The sequence below is a fragment of the Bison bison genome, unplaced genomic scaffold, assembly GCF_000754665.1.
Source record: "Bison bison bison isolate TAMUID 2011002044 unplaced genomic scaffold, Bison_UMD1.0 scf7180017864390, whole genome shotgun sequence".
In the NCBI taxonomy this organism is placed as follows: domain Eukaryota; kingdom Metazoa; phylum Chordata; class Mammalia; order Artiodactyla; family Bovidae; genus Bison; species Bison bison.
In genome coordinates, this window is record NW_011494962.1 from 259,191 (window position 1) to 278,560 (window position 19,370).

Below are 19,370 nucleotides of genomic sequence, written 5' to 3' on the forward strand. Positions count from 1 at the left end.
GTACTTTTCTTTTTTTTTTTTAATTTAATTTAATTTTTTTTTATTTTTTAAATTTTATTTTATTTTTAAACTTTACATAATTGTATTAGTTTTTTTTTTTAATTGGAGGACAATTGCTTTACAATATTGTGTTGGTTTCTGCTATACATCAACATGAATCACCCATAGGTATACATGTGTCCCCTCCCTCTTTAATCTCCCTCCCACCTCCCATCCTATCCCACCTCTCTAGGTTGTCAAAGAACACCTGATTTGAGCTCCTTGCATCATATATAGCAAATTTCCACTGGATGTGGTAATTTATGTGTTTGCATGCTACTCTCTCAATTCCTCTCACCCTCTCCTTTCCCTACTATGTCCACCAGTCTGTTCTGTATGTCTGCATCTCCATTGCTGAAAATAGGATCATCAGTACCATCTTTCTATATTCCATATATATGCATTAATATATGACATTTGTTTTTCTCCTTCTGACTTACTTCACTTTGTAAAACAGGCTCTAGGTCCATCCACCTTGTTAGAACTGACTCAAATGTATTATATTTATGGCTGAGTAATATTCCATTGTATATATTTACCATAACTTCTTTATCCATTCATATATTGATGGACATCTAGGTTGCTTCCATATCTTGCTGCTGCTGCTGCTGCCGCTAAGTCAATTCAGTCGTGTCCCACTCTGTACAAGCCCATAGACGGCCTTCCACCAGGCTCCCCCGTCCCTGGGATTCTCCAGGCAAGAACACTGGAAATGGGTTGCCATTTCCTTCTCCAATGCATGAAGTGAAAAGTGAAAATGAAAGTGAAGTTGCTCAGTCATGTCCGACTCTTAGCGACCTCATGGACTGCAGCCTACCAGGCTCCTCTGTCCACAGGATTTTCCAGGCAAGAGTTCTAGAGTGGGGTGCCATTGCCTTCTCCTTCCATATCTTAGCTATTGTAAATTGTGCTGCAGCAAACATTGAGGTACATGCGTCTCTTTCAATTATGGTTTTCTCAGCGTATATGCCCAGTAGTGGGATTGTTGGGTTATATGATAGTTTTATTCCTAGTTTTTTAAAGGAATCTTCATACTGTTCTCCACAGTGGCTGTATCAATTAACATTTCCACCAACATTGCAAGTGCATTCCCTTTTCTCCACACCCTCTCCAGCATTTATTGTTTATAGAGATTTTGATGATGGCCATTCTGACCCATGTGAGTTGATACCTTATTGTAGTTTTGATTTGCATTTTTCTAATGATGAGCGATGCTGAGCACCTCTTCATGTGTTTATTAGCCATCTGTATGTCTTTGGGGAAATGTCTGATTAGGTCCTCTGCCCATTTTTTTTTGTTTGTTTCTTTGGGCTGTTTGTTTTCCTGATATTGAGCTGCATGAGCTGCTTATATATCCTGGAGATTAATCCTTTGTCAGCTTTTTCCTTTGCAATTATTTTCTCCTATTCTGAGGGTTGTCTTTTAATCTTGTTTCTTTTGCTGTACAAAAGCTTTAGTTTAATTAAGTCCCATTTGTTTATTTTTGTTTTTATGGCCATTACTCTAGGAGGTGGGTAATATCTCCTTTTTGTACAATAACATAACCCCTGAGACAAAGTATATGGCTGTCCATAATGTGCTAAGTTGCTGAAGTTTTGTCCCACTCTTTGTGACCCTGTGGACTGACTGTAGCCTGCAAGACTTCTCTGTCCATGGGATTTCCAAGGCAAGAATACTGGAGTGGGTTGCCATTTCCTCCTCCAGGAGGTCTTCCCAGCCCAGGGATCAACCCTGTGTCTCTTGTGTCTCCTGCATTGGGAGGTAGATTCTTTACCACGGCCCAATTCACATGTATGCCATGCCGTGCTCAGTTGCTTCACATGTATAATTGACCCCTATTACAGGCTTCAGGAGCCAGAGGATAGAATATTACGGCCTCAACTGTGTCTCTTCAAAATGTATGCATTTGAAGCTCTAACCCCCCATGCTTCAAAATGTGACTGCCTTTGGAGACACAGCTTTTAGAGATAGTGACTAAGCAGAAATGAGGCTGTTAGGGTAGATCTTAATCCAATCTGATTACTGTCCTTATAAGAAGCAGAAATTTGGACATACAGAGAGACACAGATGCATGCATACAGAGGAAAGACCGTGTGAAGACAGAGCAAGCAGGTGGCCATCTAGAAACTAAGGAGAGAGGCCTTGTAAGGAACCAAATCCGCCAACACCTTGATCTTGAACATCTAGCCTTCAGAGCTGTGAGTAATAAATTTCTGATGCTTAAGCCGTCAAGTCTGTGGTACTTTGTTATGTTAGCTCTGACAAACTCATACAACCCCTTTGGGTGCTTGCGTGCTAAGTCCCTTCAGTTGTGTCTGACTCTTTGTAACCCCGTGGACTGTAGCCACCCAGCTCCTCTATCCATAGCATTCTCCAGGCAAGAATCCTGGAGGGGTTGCCATGCCCTCCTCCAGGGGATCTTCTTGACCCAAGGATCAAACTTGCATGTCCTGCATTGGCAGGCAGGTTCTTTACCACAAGCACCACCTGGAAAGCCTTACAGCCCCTTTATTATTCTGTTGGTGGCTCAGATGGTAAAGAAACTGCTTGCAATGTGGGACATCTAGGCTCAATTCCTGGGTAGAAACAGACAATAAATCAATGCATGGAGAAACAGTGCAATGAAAGACTTCCCTAAAAACCTTATCTGTTTCCTGCTCATCATCAAATGGAAAAAGGCAGAAATGCAGAAAAGATGTGTTTCCTGGGCAACAAGAAACCTAACCAATCACTTAATAATGAACTGAAACTCCACTTTAAAGACCTAGGAGGAACTGTGTGTTCATTTCCAAATACAAAGCTATGTAACTCAGTCTCTTTTTATTAGATGCTTTCTTATTATTATGTCCTAAAAAGTGGCTCTGCTTCAGCAGATACTTGCCAGTTTTTAATTTATCCATGACTTCTCACCCTACCCCACTCCCATATACCTCCTAACATCAGCTGTCTTTTTCATCACTTCTCTGGGGTTCAGTGTGCAGTGAGCAATTTTTGTGTCAGAAATCCCCTGTCATAATGAATAGATTTAACAAACTCAACTTACGTAAAGCTACCTGTGTTCTCTTCATATATCTGTAAAAAGATGTCCCTAATTGATTATGTAGTGTAAGAATTGTTGAAGATAGACCAGAAAGACTATCCATGAGTTAATTATCCTGCCTATGTAGAACAGTGATCACTGAAGAAAACTGATTAGTTGTTACTAGCCAGTTTAACTTATTCAAAGCCTCTGTTATTTTATTGCATACTAAACTAGTGAATTAGTTGAAGAAGGCAATGGCACCCCACTCCAGTACTCTTGCCTGGAAAATCCCATGGACGGAGGAGCCTGGTAGGCTGCAGTCCATGGGGTCGCTAAGAGTCGGACACGACTGAGCAACTTCACTTTATTAGGTCCTTTCAAGTTGATACCTTCTTCCCCTTTTTTGTCTTAAGCTGACTTCTAAGAGAAGAAAAAAGTCTCTTTTTTAGTTCTTCACCCATTCTGGATTTGGTTCATATTCAAACCAATTTGGAATGGATCTGACAAAGAGTTTTACAGTTTGATATTTGGGGTCACATTGGTTACACTGAAGATAACTTACTTCCCATTTTGATTTTCTTGTTTTTGTGGATTTCTATGAAACTCAGAGGAATTTTTTCTTCCCCCTACAAAAGTTTCAACAGCTGCCTTTATATAAACCCTCCAGACTTAACCAGGCTTGTAAAGCACTGTTCATCACTGAGTTTTCTGAAGCTGAGCCTTTGACATCGTTTCTAATTTCAACATACTAATTCTTATGCTAAGAATCCTTATTTGATGTTTGCCAACTAATATCTATACTGGTCTTATTTAGGTTTAGTGTCCAACCTTCGTGTAAGAAATTTCAATTTAAATTAAGCCAGAGTTAGAAAAATATTTGTTTTCTTCAACAAAAAACAAAGCTTAATAAGAAGGGTATACTCTATTTCCTTTCTCTGAACATCATTTTTAATTTCAGCTGCCATGCTGTCTGACTACAAACTTTGTGAGCAATGATGGATTAAATATGGGAGATGAGAGTGATGTCATACATTTAAAATGCAATCTGGGAAATGGATACCTTATAGAGAAGAACTTAGGTATATACTACTAAAAGGATTTCTTCTATCCCTAGCTAAGTGAATGTGAAAGTAAAAGTTGCTCAGTCGTGTTTGACTCTTTGCGACCCCATGGGCTATATAGTCCATGGAATTCTCCAGGCCAGAATACTGGAGTGGGTAGCCTTTCCTTTTTCCAGGGGATCTTCTCAACCCAGGGATCAAACCCAGGTCTCCCGCATCGCAGGCAGATTCTTTACCAGCTGAGCCACAAAGGAAGCAAAAGAAGACTAAAATAATAATATAGTTTCAGTGATTCATTCAACCAATAATTGTGCAGTTAATATCAATGAGGTTTAAATTTTTTTCACCGAAATTTTCAAATTTGTAGCACAAAGAACTACTGCAGTTGTGAAGGATGCTATAATCTTAAAATTTTATACCTCACCGTATCAGTGAAGTCTCGGACCACCATGAGATGTGATTTTTTCGTGACACAGTCATTTTTACTTTCATTCCAAGATTTATTTTCATGTTCAGCAACCCAGTAGCATTTCCCCCCATGTAGCTTCCAATCTTTGGTGGGGCATGATGTATGAACAGTGGAAGAATTGAAAGAAACTGGAAGGAAAAAGGATAAATAATTAAAAGAAACATGAGAATGCATCCCTAATATTGCATAATAATTAATGCCTCTCAAAAGTTGTTAAATTATGGCCTAAGCTTCTTTGACAAAAGTATGTGCTTTTCTCAGGATGGATTTTGAAACAAATAAAACCTAACAGAATTTCAATTGTATTTTTTTTCTTTCTCTCTTTTCTTCTTTCTCCCATTTAATTTATTCTCTTTAAAATATGTTATGTTTTCTATGAGCTAGGCAATGCACAGACACTAGGATAAAGCGATCAACATCCAAACTTCAGGAAGATAAAAATTTGGGAGGAAAAGTAGAAATTAGAGATTTCAACTAGTGATTTCAACAATGAACCAGACATTTTGAGAATTATGTATCACTATAATTTTGAGAATGATAAAATCATGAGAAGAATTTTTATTGGGCAAAATTTGTATGATAGGTGATCTCTAAAACTCAGATAGATTGATCTTCCTATGTATAAAAGGGTCTGGACAGAATTTAAAGCAATTTTATTCAACACCATGTTACCACCTCTATCAAGGGTAGAAGGAGGACAATGTGCTTTTGTGTTGGGAATAATGTCCCAGAAAATTTGTTGTCATAGTCTCACTAGTTTAAAAAAATTAAAGTTTTTGGAATGAGGTTGAGGAGACTTGGAAAAATTAAAATCCATTTTAAAGTTTTAATGAGTTCCCAGAAGCTGAAATTACTCTATAACATGGACTGGTAAGTCTTTCTAATAACATTATATATGCAGGTTCAAAAAAAGAAAGGAATATAGTTTTTCAATATAGAATAAAAACTTAAATCAACAGATTAAAAATAATAAAGGAAACACAAAGAAAAAGAAAACAGAAAAGCTAAATAATTGAGTGTTTTCTTGACTTTTAAAAATATATAAATATGTGAAAGATAAAAACGCATAAAATAATCATTTATAACATTTTTCATGTAGTGCCATTAAAAAACTGATAAAAAGCTATGTGGTGTGATCATGAATTTTAGGAAAGAAAATATTTTTTACCATATTGTACACCTGCACATGTCCCAGTAGAAATAAAAATACTAATAAAATGATTTCAACATAGTACCTTTAAATTCATTTAAAACACATACAAGTTTATTTTTCTCATTTGTCTTCAGTCTTTAAATAGTTTTGTCAAGAACTGTAATAGGCCCATGAAAAACAATGGTCTAAACCATGCCTCTGTAGGGGTAGAGGAATTTCCCCTTTATTCAGATATACCCAAGTAAAATACATGCTACTGTCCATACTTGCTTATTCAGGAATTCAGTTCAGTTCAGTTCAGTTCAGTCACTCAGTCATTTCCGACTCTGTGACCCCATGGACGGCAGCACACCAGGCTTCCTGTCCATCACCAACACCAGGAGTTTACTCAAACTCGTGTCCATTGAATCAATGATGTCATCCAACCATCTCATCCTCTGTTGTCCCCTTCTCCTGCCTTCAATCTTTCCCAGCATCAGGGTCTTTTATAGTTAGTCAGTTCTTCACATCAGGTGGCCAACATATTGGAGTTTCAGCTTCAGCATCAGTCCTTCCAATGAATATTCAGGACTGATTTTCTTTAGGATAGACTGGTTGGATCTTGCAGTGCAAGGGTCTCTCAAGAGTCTTCTCCAACCCCACCGTTCAAAAGCATTAATTCTTTGGTGCTCAGCTTTCTTTATGGTCCAACTCTCACATCCATACATGACTACTGGAAAAACCATAGCTTTGACTAGATGGATCTTTGATGGCAAAGTAATGTCTCTGCTTTTTAATACACTCTCTAGATTGGCCATAACTTTTCTTCCAAGGAGCAAGCGTCTTTTAATTTCAGGGCTGCAGTGACCATCTGCAGTGATTTTGGAGCCCCCCAAAATAAAAAGTCAGCCACTGTTTCCACTGTTTCCCTATCTATTTGCCATGAAATGATGGGACGGGATGCCATGATCTTAGTTTTCTGAACGTTGAGCTTTAAGACAACTTTTTCACTCTCCTCTTTCATTTTCATCAAAAGACTTTTAGGTTTTCTTCACTTTCTGCTATAAGGGTGGTGTCATCTGCATATCTGAGGCTATTGATATTTCTCCCGGCAATCTTGATTCCAGCTTGTGCTTCATCAGCCTGGCATTTCTCATGATGCACTTTGCATATAAGTTAAATAAGTAGGCTGACAATATACAGCCTTGATGTACTCCTTTCCTGATTTGGAACCAGTCTGTTGTTCCAACAGAAACTTGGATTAAAGATTTACTGCGCATGGCCCCGCCCATCAGAACAAGACTCAGTTTCCCCCTCAGTCAGTCTCTCCCATCAGGAAGCTTCCATAAACCTCTTATCCTTCTCCATCAGAGGACAGACAGAATGAAAACCACAATCACAGAAGACTAACCAATCTGATCATATGGACCACAGCCTTGTCTAACTCAGTGAAACTATGAGCCATGCGTGTAGGGCCACGCAACACGGACGGGTGATGGTGGAGAGTCCTGACAAAATGTGATCCACTGGAGAAAGGAATGGCAAACCACTTCAGTATTCTTTCCTTGAGAGTCCCATGAACAGTATGAAAAGGCAAAAAGACAGGACGCTGAAAGATGAACTCCCCAGGTCAGTAGGTGCCCAATAAGTTACTGGAGATCAGTGGACAAATAACTCCAGACAGTATGGAGAGACAGAGCCAAAGCAAAAACAACATCCAGTTGTAGATGTGACTGGTGATAGAAGCAAGGTCTGATGCTGTAAAGAGCAATATTGCATAAGATCCTGGAATGTTAGGTTCATGAATCAAGGCAAATTGGAAGTGATCAAACAGGAGATGGCAAGAGTGAACATCGACATTTTGGGAATCAGCAAACTAAAATGGACTGGAATGGGTGAATTTAACTCAGATGACCATTATATCTACTACTGTGGGCAAGAATCCCTGACAAGAAATGGAGTAGCCATCATAGTCAACTCAAGAATTAGGCAATATAAAATAACATTACCTATTGAGTTGTTTGCTTCAGATTTACTTTGCTCAGTACAATATTTCTTCTTTAATTCATTATCCACTTCAGTTTGTCTTGCAGATTTGAACTGAATAACTAGTGAAAGAAGACACATCTTTTCTTAATTAAACATAAAGCAGAAAACAGTTAGGTTGTAGTGACTCAGTGAAGTTGATTAATGTGGAAACTCCAGAGAAATTAAAGTGATTAAAATTTATGGGAAAAAATTCCTTTTCCCAAGATTGGACCTTCTTTTGCACATACTCATGTTAATTTTATTAATATCAAATTTAGGGGAATTGGTAAAATATGATCTGGGACCAGAAGGAAACTCACTTGATTTTTTTCTGGAGTTTTCATATTTATTTTAATAAACACAAAATAACCAGCTTTGAATGTAAGCTTCATTTGGATAGTTTGTGTTTGGTAAATTCCTATTAACTGTACCAAGTGTCACCTGATTCATGGAAAGAGCTTTCTGTGTTTTGATTTCAGTTCATGATTCTGTTCCTTTTGAGGTTGTTAAAGTCTACATATGGAAGGACAGGGTGAGCCCAGAGTACTTTTCTATCATGAGAAAGACATTTGTCTTTCTGATGGCCATTTCACTGAAATTACTTTTGGTTATTTATAATCTCACAATAGTGTGTATTAATCAGTTAAATCTTTAAAATTTATCATAGTAACAAATCTGTTACTAACAAACTACTGTTTTGATAACAAGCAAATCTATTAACCTATACCAAAAAGAAACATAACAGAGAGGGTATTTTTTTTTTTAATGGCCATGCCCCATGGCATGTGGGATATTAGTTCCCTGACCAGGGATCAAACCTGGACCCTCTGCAGTGGAAATGCAGAGTTGTTTTAACCACTGGACTGCCAGGGAAATCCCAGCAGAGGTGTTGAATGTTAAGTATTTTTTGCTTCATCCCTTCAATGTTAAAGTCCCAATTTGGCCACTGACTAGTTATATTAAACTACTCAAACCACTTATCACTCTGGGCTTTACACTGTTCACCTCAACTGGAGGCTTGACCTTGTTGATTTCTAGGGCCCTGTCCAGTTCTAGAATTCTGACTCTGCTCATTGACCTCTAGTACTTAATGACATACATAATTACTAATATCATTCACAAGGACAATACAGGCAGATATTGCCTTGATCTGTTCTAGGGTTTGGTTGAATCTGGAAACCTGAATTCCTTAGAGTATACATCATCTGGAAGTTTTTCTCCAAGCATTTACTTAATAAACAATTAAAATAATTGCCATATAAAGTTGGACTATATTTCACTATATCCACAGCATATGAGTATAATTTTTAAGTGCCTGAGTGAATTGATTGGTTTTAGACAAAATTTTCACCCATGGATGCAAGATTGAGGATGCCCCTGAGTAGATAATGGGACTTCCCTTGTGGCTCAGCTGGTAAAGAATCTGCCTGCAATGTAGGAGGCCCAGTTCAATTCCTGGGTTGGGAAGATCCCCTGGAGAAGGGAAAGGCTACCCACTCCAGTATTCTGGCCTGGAGAATTCCACAGACTGTATAGTCTATGGGGTCACAAAGAGTTGGATACGACAGAGTGACTTTCACTTCACTTTCAGGATGCCATGATTTTCTTTTTCTTTTTTCTTTTAGGATGCCATGATTTTAGTAAGCTTGAATAAGATCTTGAATAAGCTTAAACAGAAATATGCTTCATAGTTTAGTTTGCTTTCACAGAACATGGTTCAAAGAAGCTGATTTTGATCATAAAATATAAATCTAGCCTCCTTCATATATCAATGAAATGAATCCATAATATATGTAATATCACATGATGAAGTTCTATGGAAAATCTCTAATTTTATTTGTGTACCAAATTTCCTGCTTTTTGTGAAATTGTACTGAATTGTGTAGAAACCACTTTAACAGCAAACACAATTACAACAGGTCATGATAAAATAATACTTTGGGGTAAATAAAGGTTATTGGTAATTACTTACCAAGCATGCTCAGCACAATTACTATTACAAGAAGAATGATAATCATTGCACACCCAACTTTCAGGAAAATTCCGTGGTGGTGAGAATCTATAAAATTGGATAAATTTCACTAGTAAGCCCAGTTAAGTAATTCCTTAGGTGGTAAGGAAGGGATGAATAAACTTTGTCGGTTATGCTCTTGAGTTACTTTCCTTTGAAATATGTAGACCTAAATTCCTCTTACATACAAATTTGGTCCCCTGATTTGTGAAGAAGGGGGAATTTATAAAACTGAATGAATATATTTTTTTCCTTTTGATTCACCATTCATAATCTTAACTTATGATTTACTCTCTGCATTCCTACGTTTTTATATAAGACTGACATTCTCAAGATTCTCTAATAAACTTTCTGACAGCCCTCACTTATTTGAGTTGATCCATTCTTTTATGTCTCTTTTATGCATTCTTATACAATAAACCTATTTCCTGTTATATGTAATTGCAATTTCATAAAATTATACATTTTAAAATAAAAGTAATTTTAGGGATAATCTTGTCCAACATTTGAATGTTAAAATGGGGATTTTTAAGTCCACAAAACACAGTTACTTGATAGTAGAGTTGAGATCATAGCTCAGGTTTCTTGACTACCAAATTAGACCTTTGTTCACTATCCATTCTATCTCTTGTAATCAGATAAATAAGTCATAAAAAGAAAATGACATTTTTAGCTCTGGGCTGATTGATGACTAAAACCAAGAGGCTCTTATCCAAAATAGTTACAGTATATCAATTCCACTACATATGTGATATATACACATCTACATGGGGCTTCCCTGGTGGCTCAGGCAGTAAAATGTCTGCCTACAGTGTGGGAGACCCAGGTTCAATCCCTGGATAGGGAAGATTCCCTGGAGAAGGGAATGGCTGCCCACTCCACCATTCTTGCCTGGAGAATTCCATGGATAGGGGAGCCTGGTGGGCTACAGTCCATGAGGTTGCAAAGAGTCAGACACAACTGATACTTTCACAAACTGAGAGCCTACTATAACTGATGTGAAAATACAACCAATTACAAAATCAAATGTCAAGAATGATTAACATGAATGCTTATTTAGTAGAATACTATTAGAGAGTGCTTGTTCAAATTATTATTAAGTAAAACATCTTTAATGAGAATTTATTAAATTCTCAAAACACTAAAAGAAGTCCATGCATTTTCTTTTATCAGGCAAAACGATGCAAATTGTGCCTGACTAGGCAATAGTGAGAAGAATGTGATAATATCCCAACACACATTTCTAGGGTGAAGAACTGAGATTTCAGACCTAAAAAGTTGGAGAATAAATCATCAGAGTTCATGAATGGAACTAATACAAGGAGTACTATATCATTCCTTTAGGCCCCTGAAGTAAAGTTTAAGAAAATCATGAATTTCTGAGTTTTAGTCCAGAATATTCTTAATTGTATTACCTTTTCTCACTGATATTTCACTCAGTTTCATGGGGGTACCCTCTTGTTTTATATCTTGGAGAACCAATGAAACTATAATATTTAAAATATTTAAAATAAATGAGATCCATTTATTTAAAATCCATTTATACATTCATCTGCCTACCAAGCATCTATTCATTGCCTACCAAGGACTTAGTACTGTGCGAGGCAGTGGAAATACAAAGATTAAGAGATTAGGGAGAGCGTTTCAACAGACATGAAGCTCTGAAATAGGAAGGACTATGATAATTCTAAAGAGGAAAGAGAAAGTCAACAACCAGATTTAAACAAGTGAAATTTAGCAACTTCGAAGAGAAAGCTTGGGGACAATTGTGTAGGGCTCTGTGGGACATTACAATCCAATGTAGCAAATCTGGATTGTACTTTGGATTGTAGCATCTTTCTTTCCCTCTTGAATATGACACATGGGAACAGAAGTTGCATTTATCCACAACAGAGATATGCAGTGAAAGAGTAATAAAATATTTGACTTCTAGTCATGACTATAGGTAGGTAATTTAATTTTTATGCATTCATATTTCCTCATTTTTAACATCACAATAAAATTGGACTAGATAACATTAAAGACATTGTCCCCAAATCTCTTTTCCTTGTTCTATTCTTTTTTAAATTAATTTTTATTGGAATATAGCTGACTTGTGTGCTTAGTCACTTAGTTGTGTCCAACCCTTCATGACCCTTTGGACTGTAGCCTGCCAGGCTCCTCTGTCCATGGGATTCTCCATGCAAGAATACTGGAGTGGGTTGCCATTGCCTTCTCCAGGGGATCTTCCCAACCCAAGGATCGAACCCAGGTCTCCTGCATTGGCAGGCTGATTCTTTGCCACTGAGCCACCAGGGAAGTCCATTTTATAAATTTGTATGTCAATCTCAATCTCCCAATTTATCCCTCCCTTCTTTTCCCCTTGGTAACCATAAATTTGTTTACTAAGTCTGTGACTCTGTATCTGTTTTGTAACTGGGTTCATTTGTACCATTTTCTTTCCTTTTTTTTTTTTTTTTTTGACCAGGATAAAAGTAATGTTCTCTCCATGAATAGACGAAATTAAATCCTGGCATGCAGAATCAAAAATCTTGAGCTTGTAGCTTAAAGTGAGTTAAAACAATCTCTAGAAAAATGGACCAGTTATATGAGATTTGTGGGAAATGGAAGAATAAGAATACAGGTTTCGTCCATATTACTTCTCAAACTAAGTTCCATTAGCTCACATAAAATGAAAGCTCCCAGTCTATCAAGAAAAGAAAGCAGATAAGCCCATATTGAGCAAGTCGTGCTGTGCTGTGTTAAGTCACTTCAGTCATGTCTGACTCTTTATGGCACTATGGATTGTAGCCCACCAGATTCCTCTGTCTATGGGATTCTCTAGACAGGAATACTGGAGTGGTTTGCCATGCCCTCCTCTAGGAGATCTGCCTGACCCAGGGACCAAACCCACATCTCTTACATCCCCTGCATTGGCAGGTGGGTTCTTTACCACTAACACCACCTGGGAAGCCCCATTGAGCAAGTTAGAGAGAGACCATTTAAACACAGGAAATTTCTTTCAACTGGAGAAAACCATACATGAGATCCACTTGAAAACTGCAAGCTTAAAAATATGAAAGAAGAAATGGATACTTGGGAATAACTGGAAAGCAAGACATCAATTTTATTCCACAAGGACAAGCTTGTGGAGACTTTAAACATTTTATGTAACTTTAACAATACAAAAATTCTTACCCTAGAGGAGATAATATAAATGCAACATGGAATTTTCCCTAAAGCTTCATTTGTATAGAATGTATGTAGAACATACACTGGATTTGAAAAAGCTATTGGTTTTTAGGTGATTTGTGATTAAGGTACAATCTTATCTTTAGCTGTATGCCTATCTACTTGTGCTTCAAAAATATTCTATTACTCAGATAATCATTAATTCTAAACTTCAGGAATAAGATATTAACATTTTATATCTTTTTATTTTAGTTTAACATTTTTATCCTACCGATACACAACTTCCAAAAGGCTAAATAACAATGTGAATAATTGTCAGGGATATTTTCCTCAGTGTGAATGAGTTTATCATGTTATTTTCAGATTTGGATGAGTAAAATTATAGAGCAGAAAGAGGTTATGAGTATCAATGTCACCACAGGAATATAATAAATGTCCACCACAAGAAATATAAGGAATAGAGTTCATGGAAACCAAAAGCAAAGGTCTACATATTAAGACTAAAGTTACAATTAACTTATGAACACTTTGTGTCATTAAAATCCTTCACTTTTACCCTGGCATTCAGTAGATTTTGCTTTGCATCCAGTCTCCTATTTCCAGTAAATCTCCTGGAGAAGGAAGTGGCAACCAACTCCAGGATTCTTGCCTAGAGAATCCCACAGACAGAGGAGACTGGTGGGCTACAGTCCATAGGGTCGCAAAGAGTTGGACACGACAAAATGACTTAGCACATTTCCAGTAAGACAGATGTAAACACAGGACAGAAACAAGGGAGATTTAAAGTAAAACATTAATTTTAACAGGAGTTCTAGATTCAGCTTACCAGATTTCTGGAGTGAAGATGAATGTTCTGAAGATGTATGTTTGATATCAGCATAGACTATCTCTCCAGCCATTGCAGAAATTAAAAAGAATCCTATATTTTTGCAAACCTCCTGTAAATGAGATATATTGAGACAGATAATTTCCTTCCTCTCTCCCAAGTTTGGTAGATTCCCTCAATGAATAAAAAATAAAAACAATGTGCTCAGCCTTATCAATCAAGGCAATAGGTTATTGGACACTTGCATGATCTGAAAGAAAACTACTCTCCATGCAGTAGTTTCTTGCACTTCAGTTAGTTTTCTGCCCTCAGTTGGAATGATTTTGAACTTCAATAGTACCACAGAAGAGATTGCATCACTTTCTTCTATAAACCACTTCCTCTTTTAGATCAGACATATTTTCAGGCAGAAACCCTTTGACCTTCTAGCATTTTCTCTAAAGTGGAATAACAACTGGGAAGGATGGACAAGAAAAAGAGGATTTTTTTTTTTAATGAAAGTAGTAGAAAGAATTGACAGAATCCTCATCTTTGAAATGCATTGTAATTACCTAGGCAATACTTTAAAATTCCTTTAAAGCTATTTCTTCTATTGTACACTTTATAATATTAACAGCAAGCTAAGTTGAAGCATATATTATGCAGAAGATTTCCAAACTGAAAAATAATCTATATGAAATAGAAATAACTCTATGTCAAAATATCTCAAGGTTCTGTCATAAAAGAAAATAAATCTTATTTTTTAAATGAAGTTCACAGAAATTTACCACTGAACGCAATGTATTAAGCATAGATTTTAATTTCTCATTTTTTCTGTGCTGTGCTCAGTCTCTCAGTTGTGTTCAACTCTTTTGGGAACCCCATGGACTGTAGCCTGTCAGGCTCCTCTGTTCATGGGATTTCCCAGGCAAAAATACTAGAGTGGGCTGCTGTTTTCTTCTCCAGGAACCACAAATTTTCGAACTGATTATAAGTCTGATTCTTGTTATTTCATTGTGGCTGATAGTGTTTACATTTTAAACACATTTTCATTCATATTGTATTCTATAAACAGAAGTTTGAAAAGTTGAATATTATAAGGCTAAATTGTTTTAGTTTCATTTTTTTCTACATTATTTGATTATATTTCCATCACAGTCTATTGTAAGCTAGATTGGAACTTTAAAAGCCTGGGCCTAAATCTTGACTTCAAAATGTAACAGTTAAACACCTTTGGACAAATTTATCTTTTCAATGCCAAAGTACTAATCTATAACAGATATAATCATATGAGAGTACTATTATATTTTTGAACATTGTAATATATAATAAAGTATATGATATAGTTTAATAAACTATAAATAAAGTATACAAATATTCCTACTTTTTCTTGTACACCACTGGCTTCCTTTGCCAGTATTTTTCTAACTTCTTCCTTATCCTTTTGTGGTACTTTACTTTTCTTCTACTTACCTCTGAAAGAGGTACCTTTGTGTTTAGAAAGAGAGACTAAAAATAGTACTGCTTAAGGAAGACTGATTATTTAACAATAGCTTGCATGCATCCTTAAGAATTTAGAAAAGTCCCTTTTTCTACCAACACTGTTAAATTGCAATGAAGAAAAATAAGATGCAACATCATGATAAAAAAATGAAGGTCTGTAATGGTTAACGTCCAAGACATAGATAATACAGTGGGTTAAGTAATTAACCACATTTTGGGGAGTTGTAAGAACAGGAAAGTGTGCAAATCAGGAATGTGAGATGGTTACAAAAGAGGAAATATGTTCTAAGATGTAAAGTGAAATTTTACATTAAAAGAAAAATAGAATCTTTAATTTCAAATACACGAAGTGAGATTAAGGTTTAAGCAAAAATGGAGGGACCAGTAGTCTCTAACTAGTAATTGATTTAAAATACCTGAGACATCTTTTATTTATCAGCACAGAAATTTGTCCAAAATAGTGAAAGGTTGTTGCTGAACCATGAAAGATGCCAGGATTCTTGGCCTCTGGAGGAGAAAGATTCAATCCAGGTCCAGAGACGAGGCTTGATTACTCAGAGCTTTTGTGTAATAAAGTCTTATTAAAATATAAAAGAGATAGAGAAAGCTTCTGACATAGGCATCAGAAGGGGGCAGAAAGAGTGCCCCCTCACTAGTGTTAGCAATGGGGTTATATACTTTTAATTAGTTATTACAGTGAATCAAAAGAATGTCTGGAGGTTGTAAAGACCTTACTAGACCCACTCTCATAATTTACATTTTAAGATAACAGGATTAGCCAGAAGGCTTTTTCCCCAGAAACTGTCTTCAAGCAGGATACATTATTATTATATAATCCTAAGGAATGTAGGGGCTTGCCTGGTGGCTCAGAGGATAAAGCATCTGCCTGCAATGCAGGAGACCCAGGTTTGATCCCTGGGTTGGGGAGATCCCTTGGAGAAGGAAATGGCAACCCACTCCAGTATTCTTGCCTGGAGAATCCCATGGACGGAGGAGCCTGGTAGGCTACAGTCCATGGGGTCGCAAAGAGTCAGACACGACTGAACAGTCAACGGTATGGTAAGGAATGTAGAGGGAAAAAAACAAAATTTGTCCTTTCCTCTTCCTTGAGAATTCCAGACCTCTCTCTCCTTGAGGACCCCCAGACTTCTTATCAACCTGCCTAGGAATTGACTCTCTCAATAGAATCAAAAGATTTTTGTCAACAAACACAACGTAAATGATGTTAGAGAAATGACAGTTTTTAGTAATTTGTCTGAATAGGTTTTTATATTTGTGAACTTAAAATGTAGTTTGAAAGTTTAGATGGGTAGTCACAATTCCCCTGTATTTTAGTGGCACTTTCTGTCAGATGACACGTTGTTAAAATACACAGAATCATTCCAATTTATGTTCCTGTGCCTGGCTGGATTTATTTATATGTTGTGAGGTATACATCAAAAGAGAGAGAGATCTCCAAATATTTTCTGTTCAGGGAAACATTGAGTGTATTTCCATTAGTAGATCAATTTTCATGAAATATATATAAAGCTTATAATATTTATATAAATTTTTCACAAATTTAATATAGATAGTCTCATAAAGACAGTAAACTAATTTGCATTAAATCTGTAAAAATATACTGGAGATTGCATTAGCTAAAAATTAACATTTATTAAGATCATCATGTGTTTCAGATATTAGCTTGTTTAAACCTCACATATTGCAACAAATATAAAAAGGTAGGTGACTATTATCCTTATTTATTGATGATGAAGCAAAGTAACTTACCTAAAATCACACAGAAGGATAGGAGCTGATCAGAAATCTGAAAGATTATTTGACACCAACACATATAAACTCACTGGCTAAACTCAATGGCTTCTCTTGGAACCAGAAGCTGAGTTTCAAAAGAGTATCCTCTCCCCAGGAAGCTGAGTTTTTAGTGAGTTAGATGAACCATTTACTAACATTTAATATATGAATCAAAAAAATTATCCAGCAGAGCAAGCACGAGGTTCTACTGCAGCCTAGAAGTTCATCAGAGAGAAACTTGAAATGAGACGTGAATATCAAAGAAAAAAACTAATTTAGTTTTAGTAACAAATAAGGCTGATGAACAAATGGACCAGCCAGGCAGAAAGGTACCGTAAAGAAGTACCTTCAGGATTTATAGCAATCCTTGTCACTCCAGGGTTTCAAAGAGCTTCATAAAAATAGAATTGCGCAGTTTGTAGTCTTTTATTTTGAGCTGCTCTACTCATCAGATTTTCAGTCCTTATTTGTGCTGTCACAGATACAGAGCATCATAGTACAGTTGTACCACAACTGACCTGTTTTATAGCTGATGGACATCTGTGTTGTTTCCAGTTCAGGGCTGTGATGAATAAAATTGCTGTGAATTTTTTTTGCACCATTCTTCATATGCATACCACTTTTATTTTTGTTAGCAAATAAGTCAAATTTCTGGATCCTGAGCTACCTGCATGTTCAGTTTTAGTAGACATTGTCAAACCGAGGGTGTCCTCCTCAATTTACACTGCCTTTAGAAGTTTTTCTTTTTTCCAACTAAAACAAATTCTCACTAACATTTGGTATTCTCTTTTTATTCTTGTTCATGTTTTAATTTAAATTTTGATACTGTAGTAGATGTACAGTCACTCCTTTTAGTTTTCATGTCATTTCTCTGATGACAATTTTGAGGGTTTTGATAAAGCTGATGTGACATTTTGATGTCTATTTTTTGTGCAACTCCCTTTCAAGTCTTTTGCCCCTTTAAAAATTTGCATTTTATTGTCTATCTTTTTCTTATTGCTTTTTCTTTTTTTTAAGCTGTAATCTCAGTCTTTGTTAAGAGAATCTGGGCGGCTATGGACACAGCTTCATCACTCACACAGACAGCTAAAAACTTCCCTTGGCCTTCAATTCCGATTGGTACAGCATCTCAAGATCAGTCAGAGGTGAGAGTTTTGGGCTTTTTGAAATCATTCCTGGACATTCATACTCTAAATGTGCATGACCTTCCAGATTGCTAGGAATAGGTTTAAAGTCCACTTTTCAAAATCCACATGCAACAGCACAAATAAGTATCAAAAATTTACCAATGAGCAAAATTTTTCCTTTTAAATTTTGGTCAGCTTTTTGTCTCCACGGATGGTATTGCTGCTTTAGAAAATGAAGCAGTTGTCACTGATGTTTTTGACAGACACCTAAGCAAAGTTATAGCTGGACATGGAACAACAGACTGGTTCCAAATAGGAAAAGGAGTATGTCAAGGCTGTATATTGTCACCCTGCTGATTTAACTTATATGCAGAGTACATCATGAGAAACGCTGGACTGGAAGAAACACAAGCTGGAATCAAGATTGCCAGGAGAAATATCAATAACCTCAGATATACAGATGACACCACCCTTATGGCAGAAAGTGAAGAGGAACTAAAAAGCCTCTTGACGAAGGTGAAAGTGGAGAGTGAAAAAGTTGGCTTAAAGCTCAACATTCAGAAAATGAAGATCATGGCATCCGGTCCCATCACTTCATGGGAAATAGATGGGGAAACAGTGTCAGACTTTATTTCTCTGGGCTCCAAAATCACTGCAGATGGTGACTGCAGCCATGAAATTAAAAGATGCTTACTCCTTGGAAGGAAAGTTATGACCAACCTACATAGCATATTCAAAAGCAGAGACATTACTTTGCCAACAAAGGTTCGTCTAGTCAAGGCTATGGTTTTTCCTGTGGTCATATATAGATGTGAGAGTTGGACTGTGAAGAAGGCTGAGCGCCGAAGAATTGATGCTTTTGAACTGTGGTGTTGGAGAAGACTCATACGAGTCCCTTGGACTGCAAGGAGATCCAACCAGTCCATTCTGAAGGAGATCAGCCCTGGGATTTCTTTGGAAGGAATGATGCTAAAGCTGAAACTCCAGGACTTTGACCACCTCATGTGAAGAGTTGACTCATTGGAAAAGACTCTGATGCTGGGAGGGATTGGGGGCAAGAGGAGAAGGGGACGACAGAGGATGAGATGGCTGGATGGCATCACTGACTCGATGGACGTGAGTCTGAGTGAACTCCGGGAGTTGGTGATGGACAGGGAGTCCTGGCGTGCTGCAATTCATGGGGTCACAAAGAGTCGGACACAACTGAG

General features: G+C 36.9%; 1 protein-coding gene across 2 annotated transcripts in view; it reads right to left on the minus strand.

The window, feature by feature from the left end:
- LOC105002109 (killer cell lectin-like receptor subfamily B member 1B allele A) overlaps nucleotides 1-14,085 on the minus strand; it is a 17,459-nt gene extending 3,374 nt beyond the window's left edge. The window contains exons 1-4 of one of the 2 annotated variants that reach the window (XM_010858593.1): nucleotides 13,760-14,085; nucleotides 9,724-9,810; nucleotides 7,733-7,831; nucleotides 4,547-4,719 (exon numbers count right to left, since the gene is read on the minus strand). In XM_010858593.1, coding sequence (XP_010856895.1) covers nucleotides 4,547-4,719; nucleotides 7,733-7,831; nucleotides 9,724-9,810; nucleotides 13,760-13,832 — 432 coding nt within the window. In that variant the 5' untranslated portion in view covers nucleotides 13,833-14,085. The remainder of the gene's footprint in view (nucleotides 1-4,546; nucleotides 4,720-7,732; nucleotides 7,832-9,723; nucleotides 9,811-13,759) is intronic. The other variant, XM_010858594.1, reaches the window with a different exon arrangement.
- Between the last annotated feature and the right edge of the window lie 5,285 nt (nucleotides 14,086-19,370).